The sequence below is a fragment of the Thermobia domestica genome, chromosome 6 (genome assembly GCF_964235325.1).
Source record: "Thermobia domestica chromosome 6, izTheDome1.hap1.1, whole genome shotgun sequence".
NCBI classification, from domain to species: Eukaryota; Metazoa; Arthropoda; class Insecta; order Zygentoma; family Lepismatidae; genus Thermobia; species Thermobia domestica.
Genome location: NC_137459.1, coordinates 191,423,663 through 191,450,970, shown reverse-complemented (window position 1 = coordinate 191,450,970; position 27,308 = coordinate 191,423,663). Strand labels below are relative to the sequence as shown.

The 27,308-nt window shown below is 33.9% G+C and overlaps 1 protein-coding gene across 3 annotated transcripts in view; it reads right to left on the bottom strand.

Annotated features, from left to right (window-relative positions):
- LOC145688374 (uncharacterized) overlaps nucleotides 1-26,071 on the bottom strand; it is a 726,484-nt gene extending 700,413 nt beyond the window's left edge. The window contains exon 1 of one of the 3 annotated variants that reach the window (XM_081762541.1): nucleotides 25,665-26,071. In XM_081762541.1, coding sequence (XP_081618667.1) covers nucleotides 25,665-25,685 — 21 coding nt within the window. In that variant the 5' untranslated portion in view covers nucleotides 25,686-26,071. The remainder of the gene's footprint in view (nucleotides 1-25,664) is intronic. The other 2 variants (XM_081762538.1, XM_081762537.1) reach the window with 2 other exon arrangements.
- Nucleotides 26,072-27,308: the final 1,237 nt, after the last annotated feature.

Here is a 27,308-nt window from a genome sequence, read left to right as displayed (position 1 = left end):
GAAAAAAAATACAATTCCGGCGAAGATTTGTCTTTGATCTTTCCTCTAAAATTATTTATGTTTAAAAATGTCTGAAAAAAGAAAAAAATCTATTCTGTTCATTTAGTACGTACTAGCTTTGATTTGCAACGTACCATTAACTATACCGATAACTAAGGGGGTTACGGTGCCAAAGAATTTTTAATACCACCCCACATTTAAATATTACAAAAGTAATCTCGTTTCTTTAACTTTTATGGAGGATGAACTTTATGCGACAAAAGAATTAACGTCCTTCTCACCAAGGTAATAGCCAATTACTTGTAATATATCTTACCAACTGAAACATCTCCAACCTTGCATCAAGTACAGTGAGAATGGAATTTATGGCGAGTAATCTATGGTGAATGAATTTGAGAAACGTAATAACTGGGAATAAGAACTAAATGAAAGCAATTATACTAATAATGGTAAAACATTTTTACATTCAGGAAAAAAAATAGTTTATAATTTATAGGGATGCGCACGAGACGAGACGAGAGAGGATTTTCCTGACACAATTCGAGTCGAGACACGGCTCTTCCAATAAAAAATATACATTTTTCGAGTCAAGACATCACATTTACAGCGCATTTTCGAGACGAGACAGCCACAAATCTTGTCTCGTGAGCATCCCTATACATTTATACTTCAAGGCAATTGAAGACTTTAAGTACCAAACAATATAATTTACTCTTAATTCCCGAAACTACTCGTTACGTTAACGGAACAAATTATAACAGTGTCATTATTACAAAGTGCAGGACAAAGGACATGACCGAGGTGCGTGCATGTTATTTGCCCACAACAGAGCCTAATGCTACAAACAGATTTCGAACACGAGAACCGTCTTTTGAGAATAACAATAATATATCTTTGAGATAAAATAACCAATTCAAGGACTGCTCTGGATTCTCAAGTGGAAGAAAATTCAAAGAACGATGGAGGAATGTTTGAGAAAGTGTATCAAGAATTGTGGAAGGCACGTGGAGGACAATTTGTGTTAAAGTTCACAAATACCTCCATTCATTCATGAATTCATATCAACTCTTTATATCAACAGGAAAGAAAGGAGCAGCAATATATACCTAGGTTATAACAAAAGCACAAAGAAACTAATACACTAGTTACACGAGAAAAGAAAAATAAGGTTATTGAGAGATAATTTGAAATTTGAAGGTGAGGCAGAACCTAACAGTCTACTTCAATAAATTTTAGTAATTGCACCTCTATGCAATTAATTTTAATCATTTTTCTTTTATAATTGAGTGTACTAGAAAATAATTGTAACATACCGTCGTATTTTATTGATGTTTGAACATATATGTTACGTAAATATATTTTCCTCAATTTCTGAAATTGAAAGCAACTGCCTTCAACGATCAGACAAAGGAATTTCTTCCTTCCGATTTTCTAGTCCCTCAAAAATGTACTACCAAGGTCAAGAATAAATATTTGATGTAAGTAGCAAAATAGTAAATACACTAAATTTACAATTATACTTAAAAATAAATGTATTTAATATTTCTACCAATTACTTTGTTCGCTGACGTACATTTTAATTATTTTACAATATTAAAAAAGTTATTAAAATGTAATGAATTTCACTACTCTTCAGATTTTTTTAACGCGAGGCTATATTGAATTCTAATAGTTTAAGAAACGAAAAAAATAACTTCATACAAAGAAAATTAAGTTTCAGCAACACAGATTACACACTTCAGAAGTTGTTTTAAAATGTCAAGGTATTAATTCAAATTCAAGAGATACATATATGCAAACTTTATCCCGAAGTAAAATGTATCATTAGTCAGAGGATAATTCGTGCGTTCTTTAATAATTTTGTTCTGTTTGTTGTTGAGAACACTTAATTTTACTCTTCAAAAAGACGTTCCCAACAATGAAACAGTCTCTACAAAGAAAATAATCAAAATATCAAGAAACTGCACAAATTATTGTCTAATTAATGATTCAATTTGTGTTTGGACGAATTTTGAATGTTGTTCTCTTGAATTTTATTCAATTATTTTGAATATAATTCAAAATGTACAACATATATTGGAAAGAGAGTGACCGCGTTCTGCCATCTGTTGTTTATCAGCGCTGCTTGAAACCCACCTTCATCCAATCAGATCGATTAGTGCCCAATATCACGAAACATATTTTTTCGGTAAATTTTAGAACTAATAAAAGTATAAAAGTATAAGTAATTAGCTTTCAGAGAAAACCATGAATTTAAGAAAATTAATAAAAAAAGACAATATAAAATGTTAATTTTTTTTTATTATTTACTAATTATAAATACAGGTATGCAATTGTAGAAATAATCTTTTTCAATAAGTTTCTATTACCGCGAAATATGTGGTTCGACTCTGGATAAAGGAATTTCCATGCATAAAAGATCTTTGCAGTCGTGGAAGCATTATATATATATATATATATATATATATATATATATATATATATATATATATATATCTTAGCGCTGCTGTCTCCAGTGTTAGTATATGTTGCAAAACCAGTTCTTGCATATCATGAACAACTTCGAAAACCGAAACGAAGATTAAAAAAAAAAGAATCATGATCATATACTCGTTCCACTTGTACCTCTTAGCAATACTGAAAACTTAGGTTTGAATATACATATAAGGGTCAGTGTTCAGATTTGGAAAGCACGACGTCTTAAATATTTACTTAAATACGAGCACAAAACAAGGCGAATTACAAGAATATTCTTTTTCTTTTAACACCAAGAGAATTAAGTCGTTATATCTGTTCTCTTTTCCAACATAACACTATTTAAATAGGTCATTGTCATAGTTACATCCGTAATTTGCATAGTAAAATCACTTTATTATTGGAGAAAAATAAAAAAAAACTCTCTATTGTTTTCTAAAAAACTTATATTCAAAGTTCATTAGTATATGGATACGTAAAAGTACTCTTAAGATCACCCACATACTGAGTTTCTTTTAATATGTCGTTTCACCTGTCCACTCTCCCTCTCAACATACACAAATTTCGAAAACATACGTCCTCAGATAGAGATACCTTGTGCATGGATGACTTTGTGTTAATAATTTCTCAAGCCACCAGTGAGAAACACAGGAAATGAAGAGCCTATTTTACTATTTTGATTCTTACAAACAACTTGATAAGATTTCATGAGAAATTACTACCTTTTTGTACATGCTTACCAGGAATTAGTGGTATCAAATGCCACTCTTGAGTTCTACAATTTGCGGATTCTACCATTAAGTTCTGCTGCTTACGAAAATTCTAACACCAAGAAAGACACGTATGAGTGAAATGAAATTTATAAAACGTATTTGTTACAATTATTAGCAAACATCTCAAACATAAATGTTTTTTTTTTCTCGAAACCAGAAGACTTTTCATGGGCTCACATCCCATTAAAACGCTGCACCCACATTTCACCCCGAATATCTTAAAAATATATACAGGGTGTTTCAGAACAACACCGACAACGTTTGGGAGGTGATTCCTGACACCAACATAAGACAAAAGGTATAGACCAACTTCGGTGCGCAAATGCTTCCTTTCGGAGTTATAGGCTGCCGAAAACATGAAAAAAATGAACTTTGAAGGTTCATAGCTCCAAAACTATAGGGCCTACCTTAGTCGCGTCAAGACTTCACTTAAGAACTAATATGTGCGCTATCCAAGCATCCAAGTTTCACAATCTTGCCGTACTTCTACAACAATTTTTATAGAGGTAGTTGGTACTTCAAATTATATGCCCATAGCTAAACTTCCTCTATAAAAATTGTTGTGTGAGTATTCCAGGATTCTGAAACTTGGATATTTGGATAGGACATATATTAGGTCCTTAGTAAAGTCTTGACCCGACTACGGCAGGTCCCATAGTTTTGGAGCTATAGGCCTTTAAAGTTCATGTTTTCGGCAGCCAGTAGCTCCGGAAGGAAGCATTTGAGCACTCAAAATGGTCTATACTTTTTGTCTTATCTTGGTGTCAGGCATAATTTCCCAAACGCTGCCGTTGTTGTTTTTAAACACTCTGTATATAACCGAAAAATATTTCAATTTGTTATTAGGTAATTGAGAATATTGTGACATGATGTCTTGTTTCTCAGTGGAATTTTTTATCTCTACAGAACCTGTGGGAAGGAATTATGGAATACCTGTAAGGTAAAGTGTTTATAGCTCCTTCTCTAATTATTATTTTATTTTCATGTATAATGCAGGCAAATTTCAACAAAAAATGCGAACAATTATGCTACTGTTATAAAGCATAACACAAGTGCTTGAAGTTAGGCTACAACTGCATATTTAAAATAAAGTACACTCATTAGTTTTAAGAAATGAAGGTACGCCTATAAACATTTCTGACACTTTAACAATTCAATTTTTTTCACTAGAGTGTTTACAGAATAGTAGCAGAAAGTCTCAATGTCGTGATAACATGTGCTGCCTTGACACAGTAGAAATTCCAACAATCACTGTAAGAATTCAAGAGAGGGACACTCAGATGTCTTAGAGCAGGTATAGGGCGCCAATTCTACCTCCCTGAATTGTAAAGAGTTTGTAAAACACTGGAAACATGTGAACTAGGGAAAATACATAGATTGCAAACTAGGATACCAAACATACAAGAACAGTCCAACTTCATTGCACAGATATTTACTCACATACAAGTAATTTTAGCGCAATATAAAGCACTTTGACTTTTTAGACTTACAAACCATTCTATGCATAAGTGTCATAAGTGTCGGAAGTCTTATAGAACGGCCTTGTATGTTTGTCGACAAGTATCAGAGTAATGCAGTTTATTGAAATAGATTGAGCATCTCAAGAATAGGTTCCATCTCCTCCGTTAACTCTCTCGGCAAACTATTCATCGTCTCAAGGCAACGTACCATGAATATTCAGAACACACTACCAAAACCGGAAGTGGTTCAAATGTAATATAACTTCCAGTTTCAGTACTGATTTCCACGGAGCAAAAATGGTAACACATATCGGAGTGTGATTTTCTGCAATCGATTTATTGTTCCAAGAATAAGTTCCATTTTCTTTATTAACCCTCTATTGAAATCGGAAGAGGCTCAAATTAACCATTTCCGGTTTCAACACTTACGGTCATAGAACAAAGGTGATAATAGATGGTGGCAAGCGGTTTTCTGCAAGTGATTTAAGGTCAAAATAGAACAAATTATCACAAGCCACAGCACTCTTTTAAAATCGGAATTGGTTGAAATTTACTACTACTTCCAGTTTCAATACTGATTGTCGTAGAACAGTAACGGTATAGTATATCGAGATGCAGTTCTTTGCAATTGATTTAGCTTCCCGAGAATGGGTTACATCTCTTTCATTAATACCCTATTCAAACCAGAGTTTAAATTAGCATTTTTTAAAACATTTATCATCATAGAACAAAAAATAGTAAGGCACACCGGTTATTGGCTTTTGGGTATGGATTCAGCGTCCGAGGAACGGTTATGTCTTTGGTCTTATTAATCTATTATAACTAGCAGTTACAGATGTACTACTTCAACCTATTGAATTTCCATAATTTGGAAGACTACTGTAGTTGCACATTGTGAGACGAAACTCACTTGATATAATAATAATAAGTTAGGTTATCTCTGACAGTGATCAATATAGCTGAACATAGTGTAAATAACATAGAGGATTGAAGCGTCTGGAAAGGAAAGGACACCTGGGTAACATAGAAAATATAAGAGGAGTGCATAGTAATTTAATTGCAAAGTATGTGGGGAAAAGACATATGGAAAAAAATTAAGAACAATGAAGTAGGATAATATAAATCAAAGTAGTGATTGGATCCGATTGGCAATATATCTGTTCTGTTCTGTTTGTGCTGCACTCTTACAGTGATTATCGAAATTAATTTGATCAAGACAGTTCATGATAACCTTGTATTTTCTGTTAGAACTCTGCACAGTAAAAAATGGTTGTGTTAATACAATAAAAAAGACTCTGTGTTACTCTAGTTGTGTTAAATTTCAACAGTGCCTTGTGTACTTCAACTCCATCACATTTTAAAGTAAAATGATAAAATGGTAGTAATTAAATAAGTTATCTGACATGGAGAAGAGCCATTTTAATTACACATTGATGTTATGTGCAGGAGCCAAACAACTATTTTTACTAAAAGATTTTTCTTTCTTAACAAACAAACTTGACTCTTATGAGAAATAACAAAATATAGTTGGCGACGAAGAGGAAAAACAAATGTCAGAAAATCCATACACAAAACTATTTTAATGAAAAACTACAAGAAATATAAATTCGATGTTCGTTACTTCATATAAATGTTCTAAATGCCATGTAAAATTTTCCTCATAACTCAATATAAAAACAAAATCCCAATGTCAGTTACTTAAATACTTACAATGTCCTTCAAGCAGTAACGATGTTATAGGGGCAAGGGGGGTGAATGCTTCACGGTAGCATCATCTGCCCTCAGACATCCTGTAGTTCAAGGTAGGCCAAGTAAAATAAAAATATTTCTTTCGGTATATGCAAAAATAACTGCCACCCTAAACTGTCTTTGCTCCTTAACTCGCTCTTCCCCTTAAGAAATTAAAGTTGACATCGCTACAAATTACATTGTAAGCTTACCTATCCGGAACACATGATTTCGAGGTGCCTGTAATAACTTTGTACAATAGAGCTTTGTTCTTAGCAAATGAAATGTTTTGCTGACTTCTGTCAAGTATTAGTATTTCAATAGCCTGTGTTCGCCATGCTAGCTGGAGTATAGCATATGGTGTATAGTACATATCGAAAGATCACAGTGGCACTGTTCCTACTTCCGCGTTCATTCACTTAGTTCTACAATACCATCGCAGTACTATCTTGACACTACTCAGCACCGGCTCTGTGTGAAATAATCGAACTTCTATTAACCGTAACACTAAAAATTGGTATTCAAATAATAAAATAAAGTGGTAATCATGATGGGATCACTTCCCTTGTTAAAACTGAATTTTACTAACACTATTATTTTTGCTGTGAAACTAAAAATTGAATTGTGGAAGCGCCAGAAACTTTTACAGACATGCCTTCATTATTTTTGATATAAACAAATATACGGAACACATTAAGATATTGAATACAAATGTATTTTGAAAATACTTCACAATCTATCTATTAAAATGTTACAATACCAACAAAAGCGCCTGAGTTCCAACCTATAACTTTGGGTTTTAAACCTTTGATTTACGGTTATTTGTGATTTCACGTTTAAATGTTTTATATTATGTGCACTTTAAATAAATTATTTAAATAGACATTTTTCATAAAGTTTATTTTTTAAAATTATTGTTCAAAGCCTTTGTGATTTAATAAACCTTTTCCAAAATCAATGCAAATGAATTGTGCTTCCATCTTTGGAGTTCTTTTAAACTATACGTTTGTGGGCGTTTGTATGTTTGTGGCCAATCCTTTCGACAATGACATCTCGAAAACCACAAGTGCTAGAGACATGCAGTTTTCACTGGTCGATTCCAAATTTTGGGTAGATTGTCCAGTTCTAATTGAATATTAAAAAGGAAAGATGGCCGTTATTTCTTTATTATATTTTAGGGGTACACTGGAAGTGTGGATTTTTTTTTAAAAAAAGTAAAGCATCATATCTTACGATTAATACATTCCAACACCACATATTCATATATAGGGGTTGCATATCTCTCAGGCGTTTGTTTCATGGCCAAATGATAATGAAAAACAAAGGATAACCATTTCTCCAGTCTAAGATGAATATTTATTGTTTGGAGTGTTTTGCCTAATAAACACTATATATATATCACTGACATTATAATTAATTGTGTGAAAATTAAATCGTAGGAATTCTCCCACTTAAAGTCGCTAGCACCCATTACCAGCTCAAGATTTAAAAAATAAATAAATAAAATAAATGTCTGCATAACAAAAATATTGTGAGCATGATTTTATCTGCACGAGAGAAAAAGTAAAAAGAAAAACTAAGAAACTTCTCCGATTTCCATAGAACTTCAGTTAAGCAATAATGACGGCATGCAAAAACAATTCTATTTGCTGACATTCCAGTTTATACAGTAGAGTGCTATTACGACTAAAATCGAACACTTCACTAGATTATTTTTAAAGAAAAATTTAAAAGGATATTAAATAGGGTAAATTTCTACTTTACATTAAACAAGAAAGTTAATTATTAGGATTGACAAATTTAGGTTAATACCTAATATCCTAATGATTTAATAAAAATGAACTATTACCTTGAACCGCTCACCACGTTATTTCCGTTCCGCCCACCTCTAAAGTTCATCCAACATATGCTCGTAACGTTTTACTTTGATTTTCCATTATGTAATAAGGCTAGTCTATACCTTCCCTATCAACGTCAATAAAATTAATCAAATATGCTACCGACTATAAGAGAAAGGAGAAAGTAAAATTTGAAGAGCTACTTAGGAAATTAAATCAAATGAATATATATATATATATATATATATATATATATATATATATATATATATATATATATATATATATATATATATATACTGTAATTTAGAACGTATTCTTAAAATTATATATAAAAATCTATGCAATTTTTATAAGATCAGTTAATAATTTGAAATCCATTAGCAATATCCCATGCTACTACTCATTAATCTTAGTTTGCTGGCAGTAGGAAGTTTGGACTTCCGAATGTGATTAACGTTAAACTGTAATTTCTCTAAGCAAGTGGCTCAAGGCTAAAGGAAGGAATTCTGAATATTCATTACTCAATGATGAGACCGATACGATATTTATGATCAAAAACTTCTTTCTTGCCAGTACGTTGTCCTCAATTCATCTACTCATTCTTTTTATTTTATTTTTTACGAAACGTGTGAAAGAAAAACAAAGAGGGAACAATAGAAGTTGAAAGTCTTCTTCGTAGAGTTCATTGCAACTTTTAATTAAAATAAACAACATCTGCTTCACAAGAAAGTTGTAACTTATAAAGTCTATAATTACTCTATAAATTCGATAAGCATGTTGAAAAAACATCTTTTTTTTTTCTTTGGCGCTGGAAGAAGATATTACACATTTAATTTTCACGAAAAAGTATTGACCGCTAAATCTTCGCTCAATCCTTTTGGATAAACTTACATTTGGTGAGTAATTGTAATGCTTGTTGATCCTTCGTTGATATACGAGGCCTGTTGAAAAAAAACACCCGACCTTCTTTGCTTTTGGGAAAATTACATAGCGTAGCTTGGCCAAATTTTTCGTCATGGAAGAGGGGTTCATGATATCTTTAGCCTACAAATTGTGTAGCTTTTATTTCCAACTTATGTTGTAGAGAAATGATTATATGCTCTTCTGTGCTCTCGGCGCGGTTAAAATGGTAAAAACATGGGCGTACGAATAGGATGCGAGAACGAAGTCACAATCGATTCCGAGGATACATCCGACCTAGCCAAGTCCGGACAAAGCTTAGTAAGACCCAGAGAAGATCGTCAAGCGCGTTCGTGTAACAAAATCAAACCAATGTTGAATGTGTTCTTCGATTTCCGTAGCAATGAAATTAATTGAAATGAAAGCTTTAAGTTTTACATCCCACGGTTATGCCGGCTAGGTTGAAGGAGACGGTGATGGTGAGAAATGAATGAAATGATGGAATAAAGAAAGTGGAAGGAAACCGGAGAACCCCAAGAAACCCCCACACAGGGGGTTTGTCAACTACAAAGCTCACTTGGCGCGAGCTGCGATCGAGCCAAGGCCCCACTTACCAGAAATGAACGCTCTACCACTGAGCCGCCGTGGTCCCCTTTCCGTAGCAATGAGTAACATGAGTACGTACAGGAAGGACGTATAAACACAAAAGACATTTCTCGTCATCTGCGTGACGTTCTTTGTCCTAAATGACCAGATCTGTCGACTTCAAAGCTCCGAAGACTGTGGGTTTTCCACAGGCACTGCACCCCCAGCAAAGATTTAACCTGTGACCACATCACTGGAAATGAGCAGAGTAGCCGTAAAGCAATTGGAAATAGCCCCCCCAAAAAAAATATACATTCTCGCGGATACATAGTACAATTTTTAGACTAAAAAGATAACTGTTCTAGGTTAATTGTGAACAATTAACAAATTATAGGCAATACGTTTCAAAGGATACACGACAATGTACAAAAATACCCGTGTCACTTGAGAAGATTTAAAATAATGCCTCTGGTTGCATCGTCGCATTTTCAAATTTTCCGAATAGCAGTAAATGTTTCTTTTAATTTGTATGCGTTGGTTGGACTTGTATCCGGACACTATTTCGTGTGTTTATGCATATTAGTATTGAATATAAAAGCAAGAACAAACAGCTCCTTTCTTTATTAAGTAAATTATATTATATGTACAGTGGCGTAGAATGATGATATATTTTGGGAACCATTTCACAAGAAGACCCAGCATTAAAATTATGTCACAATTTACAAAGGAAGTTAGTAATTTCCTGTAAGAAAGTTAAGGAATTAATATGTAACTTGCTTCCTCCCATTGCCTAATAAGTATAACACATATTTATTTCAAACTGTCATCTTATAGGCCTATACGTTGCTTCTCTGCGAAATCCATATCAAATTATCTTAAGTTTTTCTTTAATAATTCATAATATACAGGGTGGGGTGGGCACAAATTTGTCTCTGAGACGAATATTTGTTTTGGAAAAATCGACTTTGCACCCACCTTGTATTTGTAAAAATTGTCAACACAGTTATTCGGAACACCAGTAAATAAAATTCTGAACGCATGAAAAATGAGGAAATTATAGCAGCTCGGGATGGTAAACGTCTTTTAAGATAGCTATAATTTAACAGTCTAGTCATGACCTTCAGGCTATTAGTGATGTAGTCGAGACATTCCTAGTGACATATGGGATCCAAAGGACCCAAATTTAATTTCAGGAATAGAAATAATTGCAAAAATATTACAATCTAATGCGTTGAACACAAGTAATCCATTATAGTGTTTAATCACGACCACATAGAACTGAATTCAACTGATTTCTGTTGACGCTAATACGCATTTAAATAAATACAAATATTTAGTTTCATTATTGGGGTCCCAAAACTCACAGTTTATATTAAACGACAAAAGAAAATAGAGAGGGGTCACTTTGGTTCAGTGGAAGAGGGTTGATCTCTTGAACGTGGGATCTCTGGTTCGTGAGACACTGACTCGCGTCAAGTGGCGTGGGTTTCCTCGGGGCTTTCCCATTTCCTCCCACTTGTTTCACTCCACCATTTCATTCATTCTCGCGATTACCCTATACGGGTTAATCGTAGGACGTAGAATTAAAAGATCTCATTTTATTTTCATTTCAAAAAAATACAGTAAAAAATATAGAAAACTCATATATGCAGTTTGTGTATAAAATAGGGTTATTCTTTTTTTTTTGTTTTTGTTTGTTTGTTTTTTACCCTACAACTGACAGCAAAATTGGACAACACTTTGTACAATTTATTCCAGTAACGGAAGTAAATATTTAACATACCGTAATTATGTTCTTTAGGCTAAATGAGATGGATGATTAATTTAAAGTAAATTATTATGGAAAGATTAATAGAATATGCATGTGGCAGGAAACAGGAGAACCTGAGAAAACTCACAGTCACGAAGTTGTCCAACATATCCTCACATGGTCTAGAATTGAACCAGAGATCCTCTGTATTAGAGGTGAGCGTTCTGTTATTAAAAACAACTCTTTCTGGTTCTTATTTTCTCTAGCTGACACTTTTCATGACTACTAAACTCTCAAGGACACGAACGTAGAAACATCGAGGACAATTTAGAGGGTATCAAATCCTTGATGGATTTCGCCTCACAGTCGTCAGTCTGACGCCTCAGACCGATCGACTACACGACATTTTTTTAATGAACACTCAACTGGAATCGAAATCGGGCTTTCTCACTCAAATCGGGTACACTGACCATATAGCCACACGGGGTCTCTATTAGTAAGTCACCGCGCACCCCTTTTCCGTGTTGCTATATTTATTCCATGTTGCTAACAAAGTTAATTTAGGGTGAACGTACTTTGTGTCAATTACGTACAAATATATTTAAATGTACTTATTATAACAAAATTGTTGATACAACGAAGAAATTCAACATTGGTCCCTAAATTTAGACTTAAGGATTTTCTTGTGTTGTTTTCGCAACAAAATCAATTTGAATGTGAAATTATAGTTATGACATTTCAATGAACTATTCACAGATTCATCTAGTAGAATAACGTGTCTACCATATTTTAGTTAAATGAGGCATTTAAAACGCTCCAATGCGAGTAAGAAATCTCAAGACTATAATTTGTAAGGATCTGAATTAAAGAAATAAAGAAAAAATGTTTTGCATAATCTTCTGTCAGCTAAGGGAATGTCATGACGAGTATTTTAACACTTTATATGTTTTATTTATTAGGGAAGAACTCAAAATTCTTTTCTACTGACTTTAATGAAACCCAAGGTAATGGAAAATATAAAAGTGCGAAGTACATTAAAGCAGGATCTCTCTTGAGAACATCCGGTGTTCACATCAACAATCTTAGGTCTTGTGACCAGTGTTTCTATATTCACATCTCTCAACAGCGGAACTTCGCGTTAAAACTGTTTTGTATTGCACGATAACATAAAAGCGCCGGTAATGAAACAAAGAATCAATCAACGAGCCAATAAGTTGTTAACAATCTGACTTGATTGTACATTTAGTAACAGACCTGTTTCAAGCAACACGATGGAACGAACTGGTACAATGTAGACAAAATATCATAAATAAAGAAAGAATCAGTCAACATACCAAATTTGTATAAGCGAATAAGTTGTTTGTATTTTGTGTATAAAATAGTATCCTACACTGTATTTCATGCCTTTATGTCCAATGATTCAGAAGATACATTTAACAGCAGTTAAATTTCATTTCTTTTCTTCGACAGAACTTCTAAAATAAACGTGAAAGTTATTAAGATATTAGTATTTTGTGTATCAAAGAGGCAATTTGATAACATACCAATTTTACTTTCTTTATATGGTACACTTGAAAAGTAACAAATAATATGTTCCAATTTTGGATTATTTTGTCTCATTCTCCCTTTGGGAGTTAAATTTTGAGAAACGCTCAAACTCGATTTTTTTTTTTTTTTTTTTTTTGCTCTTAATGAAAATTGTATATGCAGAATTTTGAGTATTTAATTTTAGTTACTTCAATTTTACTCCCCTTTTCATTTTATCATTTGAGCAACTAACTTGCTTCTTCCTTCCCTTCAGAGTTAACTTCAACTTCTATGAAGTTCAAATACTCATTTCTTTATTTTAAACATGTCTAATGTGCGGATTCACTTACGTTGAAGATGTAAGAGTCAGTATATAAACTGTTAACAATTAAAATAAGGAAATACGTTTTTCATCGTTATCAAAAACTTCACTCTCAAAGAGAGAAAAGAGTGATTATTTTCTTTTATTCAGAAAAAGCCCAATATGAGGATTTGGTTCAGTCAGTGGTGTGAAATTCGGTACATAATTCTCCATTAAAGGTGAGTAAATAGAAGTTTACATCATTTCCAAAAAAATTCCCATCCAGACAGTGAAAGGAAACAATTTCTACAATATTTAAATTTACGATCTTATATTTATTAAACCTTACTCTTTCCATGCGAACAACGGGTACTTTACTAATATATATATACTAAAATACTTTCATAAACGCGAAATTAATATGAAGGAGACCAGTGGACACCTCAAACATTTTAACTTTCTAAATTGACCGTATTAGTGCTTCAAACGTATGGTATAATTTAAGAACACACGAATTCTGCACCCCTAATATATGTAAAAGAACATGTGGCAACAATGCATCACATTTACCTCTCAAAGCAAGTATAGCATCAACGATCCGTGAAGTCAAGTATCTAGTACAACATGTAATACGTTAACACATTCGAGCAACAGTACCTTATCTATTTCTCTTCCGTTCTTCTAATCTCTCAGTCAACACCTACCATGGGAATGATGTTAGAAAAGCATATCTACTGGCAGCATGTTTTGCTCAACCATGTAGTCAGATACTTTTTGCTATATTGACAATTATTCCAAAACAGCCACTCCTCCTTGTTCATGTTCCGCAAGACTATATAGGTAGAGCCTACAACTTGAAAATAATAACAATGTATGCCTATGACCTTCTCAAAGCATTCCACTTACAACGAAGCTCAATATTTGTTGCTTTATCCTCACATGCATAAAAAGTCTATTTTGAAGAGTATGAGTTACCCAAATTCCATCTTCAGCTCTTACACTTCCAGACTTCATACGCAATATAGAATGAAAGCTTGTCACTTCTGTTCAGCTTCATAGTTACGAAGTTTCTGGAATATTCTTTGACATGCCATTGGTGGTAAAATTGTAGTTAACATGGGCAACATCTGGTAATCCGCCATTCAAAATTGAACTAATTTGATTTTTCTTAAATAATACTTGGTGATCTGTTCTCCCTTCATGCTTTAGTCCAATGATTCTCAACCGGTGTCTCATAAAGAGTGTCATAAAATTTTAGAATTTAAACCATGAGGCTATTAAAAATTAGTTAAAATCAATAATGAGATAAACTGTTCTATTTAACGCTCCAGCTACAAGCGACAATGCTCAATACTACATAGAGCCAGTAGACCTACTCTATAGAAACTTACTATCAGAATGCCTGTTCTTCGCACGGAAAGAATACTTTCCATTTTGGACATAAAAAGCACCAAAACTATCACCAATCAACTTAGGGACCTCAAAAACTATGAATTCGACACTAGGTTATTTTATTATTATTATTATTTACATGTCACCATCCTCGCTTAGGAGTACTATTGAAGGCTGAATTTGGATTTAAATTGCATCGAAAGTCTCACTGTTCGTCTCAGTGACCCCTAAAACTATGCATTCGACACTAATATCGGTTATGTCTTTATATCCCATCCCTAAGTTGCACAGTCAAAAAGATATGATAAAAAACATCCCAGCCCTGAACCTCATCTATGTAGAAAACTTGATCACGATCGGTCGGGTGGTTCAAGAGTTATTAAGTCACAAACATAGTTACTTTCATTTTTATACATATATAGATAGTCTTGAATTATTATAATCTATATTATTATTAATATAAAAAGTCACCAAGTAACTCGCGATGCTATAGGCATTCATTAAAGTTTAACGTCAGTCAAAAAAAGGTTGGAAACCACTTCTTTAGTCTAAATGCAGACACCTTGAATTTCATTAGCATTTAAATATACCAGGCCTATAGAGGGGCAATGTGAATTGATTTCATTCTTAAAATCTCCAGAAAAGAAACCCGGAAGAAGAGCGTTTGAAGTTTCACCTCTTGCAAATTTCAGTTTAAACAAAATGACATAAAAGTTTAGCGTTTATCATTGAGTTACTTCTCGACTCTCACACAGTTGTGTAGTCTTCCTATATTTATTCAGTTCACAACAAATCGTGGTTCTGTGTATCGTGTTTACAAAATACTGTGAGAGACGTCTCAGTAAAATTCACACCTCAGTCCTTATTGGTGTTGTTCGATCATTTGGTTATCCAATTCTAACCTTGCATATGTGAATGTATTCCTCTCTGTCCTCATATTTGAATCTCTCTCTCCTCTCTCTTTTAATGTCGTCTGTCACGAAACATGGCTTGGGATCAAATCTCTTGAAACCAGATGTAAGTGCTCTACAAATGAGCCATCGCGACTCCCTATAGGTTCGTTATTAGTAGATTGCGGGTATTTATTGTAGGCACTTCAAACAAAAAACATAGACACAAAGATTAGTAAAACATTCGCTTTCGTTCTGGAAATGTTCATGTCCAAGACGCTCCTCGCAATGGGCGACCAACCACAGAAAGCTTGGATAATATTGTGGCAAAAGTTGAGCAAAACTGACATGTGAACTGTCATGCCATCAGTAGTAAACTCAGCAACCATAATCAATGTTAAAATCATTTGGAGTAAGCTGACTAAAAAATGGTTCTTACTCCTTGGATGTAAGCAGCCCGCTCTACTTTGTTGGATACTTGGTTGCAGAATATTTAGGATATGTTTCCTTTCATTGGACATTGCAGGAATTGTTTGATTCTTTAGTTGAATTAATTAGTTTTTTTTTAATATTTCATACGTGTAAACGTTCCTTGAGAATATCTTATTCAATTTGTGAAAACCGCATCGAAATATGACCAATGGTTCTCAATATAATCGCGTACATCCCTACATGCATACATACAGGACAAACTGAGACCCTCTCTCTCTCGTTTTTGTTTTTTTTTTTAAATCGTTTAAAAATACTTGAAACTTAAAAACTCACATCTATAAATATAACATTTTAACATGCAGAATAATATTTAGAAGAGATAATTGTGTTTATATTTATTTATTTATTTAATGTACATAGAAAGTTCTACGAAAAAAAATGAAAGTTAAACTTTTGAACAAAAATATGTATAACAGGGATGACATGAGAGCCACGGTGGCTCAGTAGTAGAGCGTTCACCTCTGATGCCTGGGGCCCCTGCTTTGATTCCAGTTCGCGCTAATTGGCTCTTATGATAGACAAACACCGTATGAGTGGGTTTTCTCAAGGTTCTCTCGTCTCTTTCCACTTTCTTCATTCCACCATTTCAATTATTCTCCATCACGATTTCATTTAGCCTACTGGATATACACATGGGACGTAAAAATGAAAAATTTCATTTCATTTCATGAACGGCATGAAATAAGCTAAGTATGCGGACTAAGAAACAATTTTCAGAAAGCCACAACTTAAGTATCATTTCTGAATTTGCCTGGTGGAGCTGAATAAGACTACCAGAAAAAAACATAATGATAAGGACTAACTGAAAAACCTGAATCCGATACCTTCCAATTATGTGGTGAGAATGTTCTATCTGCTCACATATCTCGGCAGTGACAGTGAGTTTAATGAGTTATGATTGTTTAAAGAATGTAAGAATCTTGGGGATTCTTGTTCGTTTTTTTCTTTTATTCTAACTGTAAAATTGACACTGGTAAAGTAAGGCAAAAATGCATGTTAGTTCTACCTTCCCCAAGCTCTGAAGCAGTTGGCAAAATACCATTACAATTGTTACTGTGTACCGAAAGGTTTAAAGTTAAAAAATGTGTTTCGTCTGTATGTGGAAAAGAAAAAGTACTCGAATAAAAGTAAAGGCCAGTCTCCAGAACTATTAATCAGTGTGAGTGAAAATTCATCACATGTAATTAATCAACATCTCATACAAAGTTTATCATTTTATTAACACCAAGAAACAAATTAATCGAGCTCTCTCGTGGCTATATGGTTAATGTGATTGCCTTTGGAGCGGCTGTCTCGGATTCAATTCACAGTGGGTGATCATGTGATTAGGATTCCACGTTAAGTTGTAGGTCTTTGTCTCATATAACTTCGATGTTAAAAGGGACGCTGAGTTCCAAATCAACCAACCAACCATGAAAACGAAATAAGTGTCAAAACCAAAGCGCAATAATCTGGTTATATGGACACAAAAGTTATAAAAACAATATTTCTCCCTCCAAAAAAGTCCCACTTAGACAGTATTATAGATAATTTAGTTTATGAGATCTATTGTATTTTCCTTTAACAAGTACATCAGTTCTGTCCATGTTACAGCAACGTCTAGTATGAATACTTTCTCAGGCCATTCTAACAATCCGTAAGAGTACTTAATTGAATTTGAATAGTAATATAAATTCCTATGAACAGTATTCAGAAAAATCATTCGGTAATAATTAATGACTATACATTATAAAACATTCAGAGGAAATAAATATACACTATTTCGAAATCGAATGGAACAGAAACTGGGAAAACGAACTATTATTACCACTGAATGCCTATTTAAGTTTAGAACACAAGCTCTGCAGTCTAGAGATCGCTGAATGATTTTATTATAGCTGACGTGATTTAAACAAATATAAATTTTTAGCACAGAGAACGAAAAAATGATTTAAAAATTGCAAATCTATCAATGTATATTTCATTCCCTTCAAGAAAAATTCATAACGAGGAACTACATAATTTATATCGTTTACCAAACATTGTTAGGGTCATTAAATCTAGGAGGCTTAGGTGAACAGATCATATAGCGAGAATGGAATTCGAAGTTTTAACTGGAAATCCAATCGGGAAAGGATCTCACGAAGACCTAGGCGCAGGTGGGAGGACAATTTTAAGATTGATCTCGCGGAAATAGGCTACAAAGTAGAAACTGGGTCCACTTGGCCGAGGATAGAAGTCAATGGTGAGCTTTTGTGAACGCAGCATTGAACCTCCGGGTTCCTTAGGCCACAGAGTTAGTTAGTTAGTTAGTTCTTACAAGAAAAGAATTAAAAATTGCAAAACCATCAATGTAGTCTTAATTTCTTTCAAGTCCCAGCATTTAACGCTGCTTTTGGTTGGTAGTTCTATTTGTTGTTTCTTTTTTTTAAAGTAAAACAAAAATAAAACTTTGCTCCTTTCTTAAGGTTACTGTGAAACAGGAAACGAGGCGAGTATTATTGGTCCGAAAAGTAAAATTAATAGTTCCAATGGTCATATTTTAACTTAAGCTACACGGCATGGCTGTGTAACCCACAATGTTGGCAACTTAAATGCTGGTAAGGGTCACAACGTAAGAAAATCCACACATAATGGTGAAATCAAAGTAATTCCGAAGTTTATTGTCCTGATGTCACTCCGTTAGTTAAGTTGACAACAACAAATAACAAGTGAATGACGAAGTAACTAGGAAGTGATCAAACGGGCAATATATTGTTTGTCTACCATAAATATTACATGTCGCAACTTAGGCTCAAACTCACGATCTTGCAGTGCGGAATTTTACGCTCTACCATTGAACAATCATAGCACCCTAAACATAGAGGAAACATAAACGAAAAAAAAACAGAATATAGATAACATTTTTAAAAAAATATTTTGTAAAGCATCTTGTGCAAAAATTTACTTAACATATAGCTACTTCTTTTTTTCCTGACGCCGTAATACCCTCATGAGTAATTATTCTTTCTGAGAAAGAGAAAGGGTAAACAAGGTAGGCAACACGCATGCCAAAAGCTAACGGAGATTGAAAGGCCATGTCTCCTAGAGAGGTCACACTGAATGACTAGCACACATTGTACTGGAGTTGATGTGAGAGTAGTCTTTTACGTGGCTACCTCAACTTCCAATGACGTTGCAATTCATCACATACTAAGCAAGAAATTCAACACATGAGACGAGAAAAAAAAAACTACAGAGTAGTGAAAATAGTCGTATCCTCGTCTGGAATGCGAGAGAACTCAAATTCAGTTATCTTTATCTATACTTATGGCTCATGTTTCTGACTGTTTTTATCTTTCTTGCTTTCTTTTTTTCTTTTTAAATCATACCCCTGCTGCCATGTGAAGATGGTAGCAAATAAAAGGCTTTGATACTCCAATCATTATTTCATATTCCACAAGCAACATACAAAACATGCGGAATATTTAATACAGGGTGTTTCTAAACAACACCGACAACGTTTGGGAGGTGATTCCTGACACCGAGATAGGACAAAATGTATAGACCAACTTGGGTGCACAAATGCTTCCGTTCGGAGTTATAGGCTGCCGGAAATATGGAAAAATGAAGTTTAATGGTGCATAGCTCCAAAACTGTGGGACCTACTGTAGTCGGGTCAAGACATCACTTAGGAACTAATATGTGCGCTATCCAAAAATACATATTTCAGAATCCTAAGGTACTAACGCAACAATTTTTATCGAGGGAGTTTGGCTACGGGCAAATAATTTGAAATACTAACTACCTCTATAGAAATTGTTGTGGAAGTACCGCAGGATTCTAAAAACATTGATATTTAGATAGGGCACATACTAGTTCCTACATAAAGTCTTGACCCGACTACAGTAGATCCCATAGTTTTGGAGCTATGTACCATTAAACTTCATTTTTTTCATGTTTTCAGCAGCCTATAACTTCGAAAGGAAGCATTTGTGCACCCAGGATAGTGTACACTTTTCGTCTTATCTCGGTATCAGGAATCACCTCCTAAACGTTGTCGGTGTTGTTTTGAAACACACTCAATATTCTGCTTTAAAAATATACAGAATTCTATCAACTAAGAGGAAATACTTGTATTTCCAAAATGATCTCGAGTTGAATTTCTGATTACAATCTCAATTAGCCCACAAAATGTAAATTCGCCATTCGCATATGCTTTTGTTTAATGGCAGTCTAGGTCATGGCCATAGCAAGAACACTAAGAGAGGGGACCGAGATTTCTTTTCCGGGAAGATGAGGCTAATGTGAGTTCACCTCACATTTTTTGGCTCTTTATTTTTTACGAAATAACAGTAGGTTTCAGAGAGGCTGTGTCCCCTTTGGCCACACATCTAGCTACGGGCCTGGTTTAGATATGTGTTTGTGGAACCATTATTCTCACTATTGTAGTAGTGATCGTATTAAAAATAATAATAGTTTTTAACACCCTTCCGCGTTTTCCAGTAAATTTGTTTTCTTTTTCGTAGTTTGTTTTCACCAAAATTTTACTCTTTCAATGCCTATAATGTGAGATACGATGTCGGACCAGCACAACGAACTAATAGTTTAAAGTAATTGAGAAAAGTTCACATTACAGAGAAAAATTAAAAGATTATCATTGAGATTAAGGTCTCTGAGGAAAATGAATTAAATTAGGCATTGTTAATTGAGGTCACCCGTGTTTTTTTATGTAACATGGTGTGGGAATGACTTCATTGTTATATTAAAAATGAATGTTAAGTTTAAACCCTCCACTAATGTTTACAAACTACCACAAAGTCATGAGATTGAAAGTGTATACATTAGTGAACGTTATTAATCATTTAGTCGTCAAAATGTTTAACTATTTACAGAAAACGATTTACGGAACATTATTCACAAAAGGCGTTAGAATGCTTATCAAAACGTTTAGCATATTAAACGTTTAACGCGAGAAACATTTTGGATCACAAAAATAATTATACCATGAAATAAAACTTAACGAGGAATTGTGAAACAATGAAGACCATTTCGAAAAGAGGAAGCACATTAAATTGATAGTGTCACTTAACTACTAAGAAGAAAGAAATAATAATAATAATAATAATAATAATAATAATAATAATAATAATAATAATAATAATAATAATAATAATAATAATAATAATAATAAGAAGAAGAAGAAGAAGAAGAAGAAGATATTGTTCTTAGACTTAATGAAAGAATCAGTGACCTTTTCCTTAGGTATAGTGGCTATGGTGTGCGCCTTTAGTGCACAGGGCCTTCGGTTCGATCCCTGATGGAAAAGCTTTGAAATTAGCAACGAATTACGGTACTTTGGATTCCACCATACACTGATAGCCTCGGTGCTCAAGAAGGACGTTAAATTCTAATTAACCAAGCAGCGAATGAAATATTCAATTATGAAATTGAAGGGTACCTATATAAAGACCTTTCAAATCCTAATAAAAACTATTGCAAACTACTTGTATTTTAAAAATTAAATACTTTACCATAGTATTCTTAAATTAAGAGACGGCAAAAGAAAAATCTAGGTTCTCTAAATAAAAAAAAACTTTAAAAACGCGTACAATGAGGCCCATAGTTAAAAAGATTAGCATTATCTCACTTAACAAGAATTGCTGTCTCACGTGAGTTTCTTATGACGAAAATACAAAAATTAATACACTAAGCGTCAAGGTCTCTGAAAGAGTGAAAGCTCTTTATCAGCCACCCGCATTTGAAGCGAGACATATTACTATAATAGATATGATGGTCGAAAACTGGTTTGCACTCAAAAATTGTCAAGTAGCGTGTAGCTAGTACCAACCCATACATTGTGACGTTGAGAAAAATGATTGTTACCCTGCCCACTATTTTCATATTAGCCAAAATAACTGAGAAATGAAGGACACTATCACAATCTTGACTTAATATAGCGGCCAAGAAGAATGGATACAAGCCTTCTAACGCAAATATTTTAGATCATCTTTAAAGAAGAAATGGTTTCTGCAGCTTAAATTCTGCCCAAGTCAACCCATCATTCCATTTTTATTTTTTTTTTTATTTTTTTTTCTTAAAGGAAAGGAATATTATAGCCTCATACCCATTTTTCAACGATACTATACTTTATACAAATTATTATGCAACAAACGAAACAGAGGTTTCTAATACTGCTTATTGTAAAACTCTATGTCATTATCAATCAACGTGAGAAATATTACAGATCCCGAACAAATCGAGGAGGCACGATAGCTCAATGGTAGAGAGTTCATTTCTAACTGAAGAGGTTCCTAGTTCAAGCGCAAACAATGTAAGTTTGTGCTAGGCATCATGCCTGTGTTTTTTCAAAGATCTACCGTTTCCTCTCACATTCTCATTATACTAATTCTTTGTGACATGGGACATATACGGATATGTATCCATTTTTTGTTTGTAGTTACAGCAAAAGATCCCTTCTGGATAAATGACAACATTCTCGTTTTAGGCCCAGATTCGGTAAAACATGAAATAAAATGAAAGCTTGTCCCACGTTTAGGCTGGCGACGGTGATGATGAGAAATGAATGCAATGGTAGAACGAATAATGTGGGAGGAAACGGAAGAAGCCCGCGAAAACCCCCACACACAGTGTTTTTCCACCACAAAGTCCACTTAGCGCGAGCTGGGATTGAACCAGGAACCTCACGCACCAGAGGCGAACACACTACCCCTAATCCACAGCGGCTTCTACCAGAATCGGTATGTTTGGTTTGAACCACGTGTTAAACTGGAGGACTTACATAATTTAGGCGTTCAAAAGGAACGTTAAACTACCAACAAACAAATCACGCAGATGAGCTATTATTTATTTCCTTCTTTTGGTCAAAAGGCTCAGGACAATTATCCCATTTTACCAAGAGCTTTTATAAACCAGCTCCAACTCATCTCTGACTATCGCCTTTTGAAAATAAACACGTGTGTTTCTTCCTCCATGCTCTCTAATTATTTAGCAACTCACTGTGAATTAAAAATAAAATTCTAAATTTGTGGATGGCTGTAAATAAATGAAAAACACAGAAAAATATATTAAAGTAAGACTATTCGTCCGAAATGTCAAAAAAGTTGTTTGAAAGCTTAGTGCTAAGTTTGTTGAAGTGTTGAAATAAATAAGTTTGCTAAAATTTGACGTCCGTTTTAAGCACTGTGGCTATATGAGGCATGAATCCAAACCATTGCAAATGCATTTAATGTTTTCACACCGGGAATCGAACCTGGGACTGCATATACAAAATTCGCGCTCACTAGCCAGTACAGCAACTGTGGGTGGAAGTAAGGAATTCCGTCATAGTTTTAAAATGTTCATTATTAGTTACTTTTAAATAAGAAATGTAATCTATCATGATATAATAATAATAATAATAATAATAATAATAATAATAATAATAATAATAATAATAATAATAATAATAATAATAATAATAATAATAATAATCACAATCAGAGGCGGTTCTTGAGGGAGGTCACATCGGCAAAAATGAACATTTTATCGCTACAAACTAAGGTAAGAAGATGAAATTATGCACGTAAAAATTATTGTAGGATGGTTTGTAGTGATAGTTTCAGCTTGTAGCAATAGTACTTTTACCAATGTGATATCTCTCAGAAACACTCACTGAAATGAGAAATGGATATGTCCAGAAAATGATCCTCACTTTTCCTTTTCGTACTGTAGTAATGTTACGCCACAAATAATACGTGTTCATTACAATATCGGATAATAAAACAAAGATCGAACCACTACACTACCACTCTGGTAGTTGCAAGATCTCATGGAGTACTGTCTCATTGATGAATTGAAATGAAACGAAATGAAATATTTTAGTTTAACGTCCCACGATTATGCCTGTTAGACTAAGGAAGATGGATGATTAAGGTAAGTGAATGATGATGGAAGTGTTGGTGGAATGAGAATGTGAGAATGGCCCGAGAAAACTCACGGACATGATGTTGTCCACCACAAATTTACTTGGCCGGAGATCGTACCAGGAACCCCACACACAAGAGATAAGCAGTCTACCACTGAGTCACCGTGACCCTCCCCCGCTGATGAATTGATTAAAGGTGTTCTATTAAATTAAATTTTTTCCTTCGTATAGTCCAGGAAAAATTTGTTCACTGTCAACATATATAACTTGTGCTTTTTCCTTCCTATATAGTAGTGAGATCGTAACACGCTAGATTTTCAGTTCAAAAATAAGTGTAGCACTGAAATCTAATATTGAATGAAGAAGTGTTTAATCTAAGAAAATGCAGATGAGCATGCATCACAAAAAACAAGTAATGCCAATAATTCCAATAATTTTTCAGTTTCCCGCATGATAGGAAATCCAAAAACTGAAAGAAAATTGATTCAGCGGATATTAGATGTGAACGAAAATAACTTCTGTAAGTAATGAAACAATTTTCACTGCACGTACAAAATAGGATTGTATATAAATAGTGACTAAAAATAAGTATATCATTCATTTGTAACTCTATTCACTGTCACTTTGGAACTTATTACATAAATAACTCACACTTTCTGATCAGAGCTTAATATATTTATTTATTAAAACCAAAATAAAATGTTACAGTTTTAACAACCTAACGTTGTCTTCATCAGAGACTCAGTCTGGTCTGGTTGACTGTCTGATAAAGATTACGATGAATTCTTAAAACTGTAACACTTTGTTTTCGTTTTAATAAATAAGTGTTTTAAGCTCTGGTCAGGAAGTGTTATTTATTCATTCGTTTATTTATGATTATTCTCTGGAAAAATCCTAATGCTTTAAGAACTCTTATTCTGATAGCTTATTTACATTTATTTATTTAGTTTTGAATCTGAAACATGCTGATAAAATAAATAAGAATCTAACTCACTGACAAGGTGGGAGATGGAACCGCTAAATGCAGGAGGTAGCAGACAGGTTCAGTGCACCTGTAGTACCCTTAAACGGGGGCTACTCGAAGACGTAAAATATATCCGATTATTGTTGCGTTATTCCTTTAATTTAATGTATGCTGTAAGCATAAATTCTTACACATTATAGTTTTTTCATGTACTCATACATACTCTTAGAGCTGTGGTGGCTCAGTGGTACAGCACTTATCTCTGGCGCATGGGGTCCTTGGTTCGATCTCAGCTCTCGTGAAGTAGCCTTAGTGGTAGACGAACACTATATATGTGTGGGCTTTCTTAGCGCTCTTCCGTTTCCTCCCATTTTCGTCATTGCATAATTTTATCCATCTCATCATTACTGTATCCCTTAACGTCGGTGCATAATCATGGGATGTTAAACTAAACAAAACCTCTGCAATATGTCCAAATCTATGCAAATCTCTTCTCAACCTGCATATTTTTAAAGGTTAAGGATAATTTATCAATACCAATAAAATTATGTTATTTATACACAGTAGTTTTACGTACACGCTGAACTTTAATGTGGTCGACAATTGTGAGTAATAAGTAAACTAGTAGCATATATTGAGTTTGGGTTCTGACTGAAAATATCCTTCTCCGTCTGTCTTTCTTAGAATAAAAATAAACTTACCACGTTGTTTGTAGCCAACATTGCTCCTCAGATCTATCTCTACAAAAAAACGTCAAACTCACTTGTTCATTTTTATAAAATAATATGTATATATTTTTGAGTATTTTAACACAAGAAAATTTTCGCCGTTTGATATTTCAGTATTTTAACACTTTTCCACTGCTGTGCTAACGTAAATGCACCAACGTAACTCACTGTATCACGATTTTGACATTATGCTTTTGCCATGCGGCCGCCGAAGAAACCTATTTACAAACATTCGCACCTCCACTTGCGTTCCACCACCAGAGCCACTTGAACTACAAGCACAAACCACAACCAACGCGCTTCGACTTGACGGCTATCACTGTGGTAACCGAAGTAGCAGAAGACGCGGGCTACAATCTACTCAGTGCGCCACAACTGCCGCCTGTTGGCGATAACGAGCAACTGGTCGCCTCAAGATGATAGGTAGGCCTAGCTTGAGGGTGCTTCACTGAACCGTGTGTTCTTCTCCGCTCTTAATCACGAAGCAAACATTGTTGCCAAATAGTAAAATTCGTCTGCCCATATGCATCTATAGGAAGGAATGGATGAAAATTATTTTCCTTTTTCGTTTTCTTCTAAGCACCTCCGGATTCTACCTGTCTGCTTTCCGCCTGAAGGAACTACTAAAGTTTTTTTTTGTTTTTCTTTCTTTTTTATTCTTTTTTTAATGTGTTTAATGCATTGCAAATACCAATATGCCGAAAGAACTTGTTTTTAGATCAGAGAAGTATCAATGTTGGTTCAATAAAACTAGGACTAACACATTAGATAATTATCTTATGAATTAGCATCGTTCTGGAGCTGCAACAGGATTCTCTTCATTCTTTCTCTTTAACCCCGTACTATCAGTGAAACATGCACAATTTGTTCAAATAATAACTAAAACAAACTATATAAAATTTGTTTCGTCCAGTTTTAACCTATTGGAAGCTCTGATCAATTACAGGATATCCTGCATTAAAAAATGTTATTATTATTAGTTTACGGATGTATGATCATGCGGGAATATTTTATCCCAAGAGATTCTAGCCCATATGTTTAGCAGAACTGTGTGGATTGTAAAGTTAATAGAAAGAAATTAGTTGGTGAATTTTTTCTTGTGGTTTATAAGTGTTTCAGAAAGATGAAAATTAGGAAACTGAGGGAATAGATCGAGAATTAGGATTAAGGATACCATGTATATATAAGAATTCAAAATAATGCCTAAATTACCTTGAAAAGTACTTGCACACGGTAATTAATGTTATTCGAAAAAAAAATACATTCTGATTTTCTACAGTCAAGAAGCCAGATCATCAGCAATGTTTAAAACACTTGTAAGTATGCCTAATCACTTTATTCATTACTGAGTCATGAATGCAATAATAAGTTTTTCTTCGTATTATTTTCGAAGGTATTTTTAGTTCTGTTTCTTCGTTTTATCACACCAAAAGAATATTTCCACATTTGGATGTGTATTTTGTAGAAACATTCATTTATTTAAAAAAAAATATATTTATGTATTTTTTACTTTCAAGCAGACAACGCTAAAGGAGACGGGGATGATGAGAAATGGATGAAATGGTGGAATGAAGAAAATGGGAGGAAACGGGAGAACCCCGAGAAAACCCAGGCACA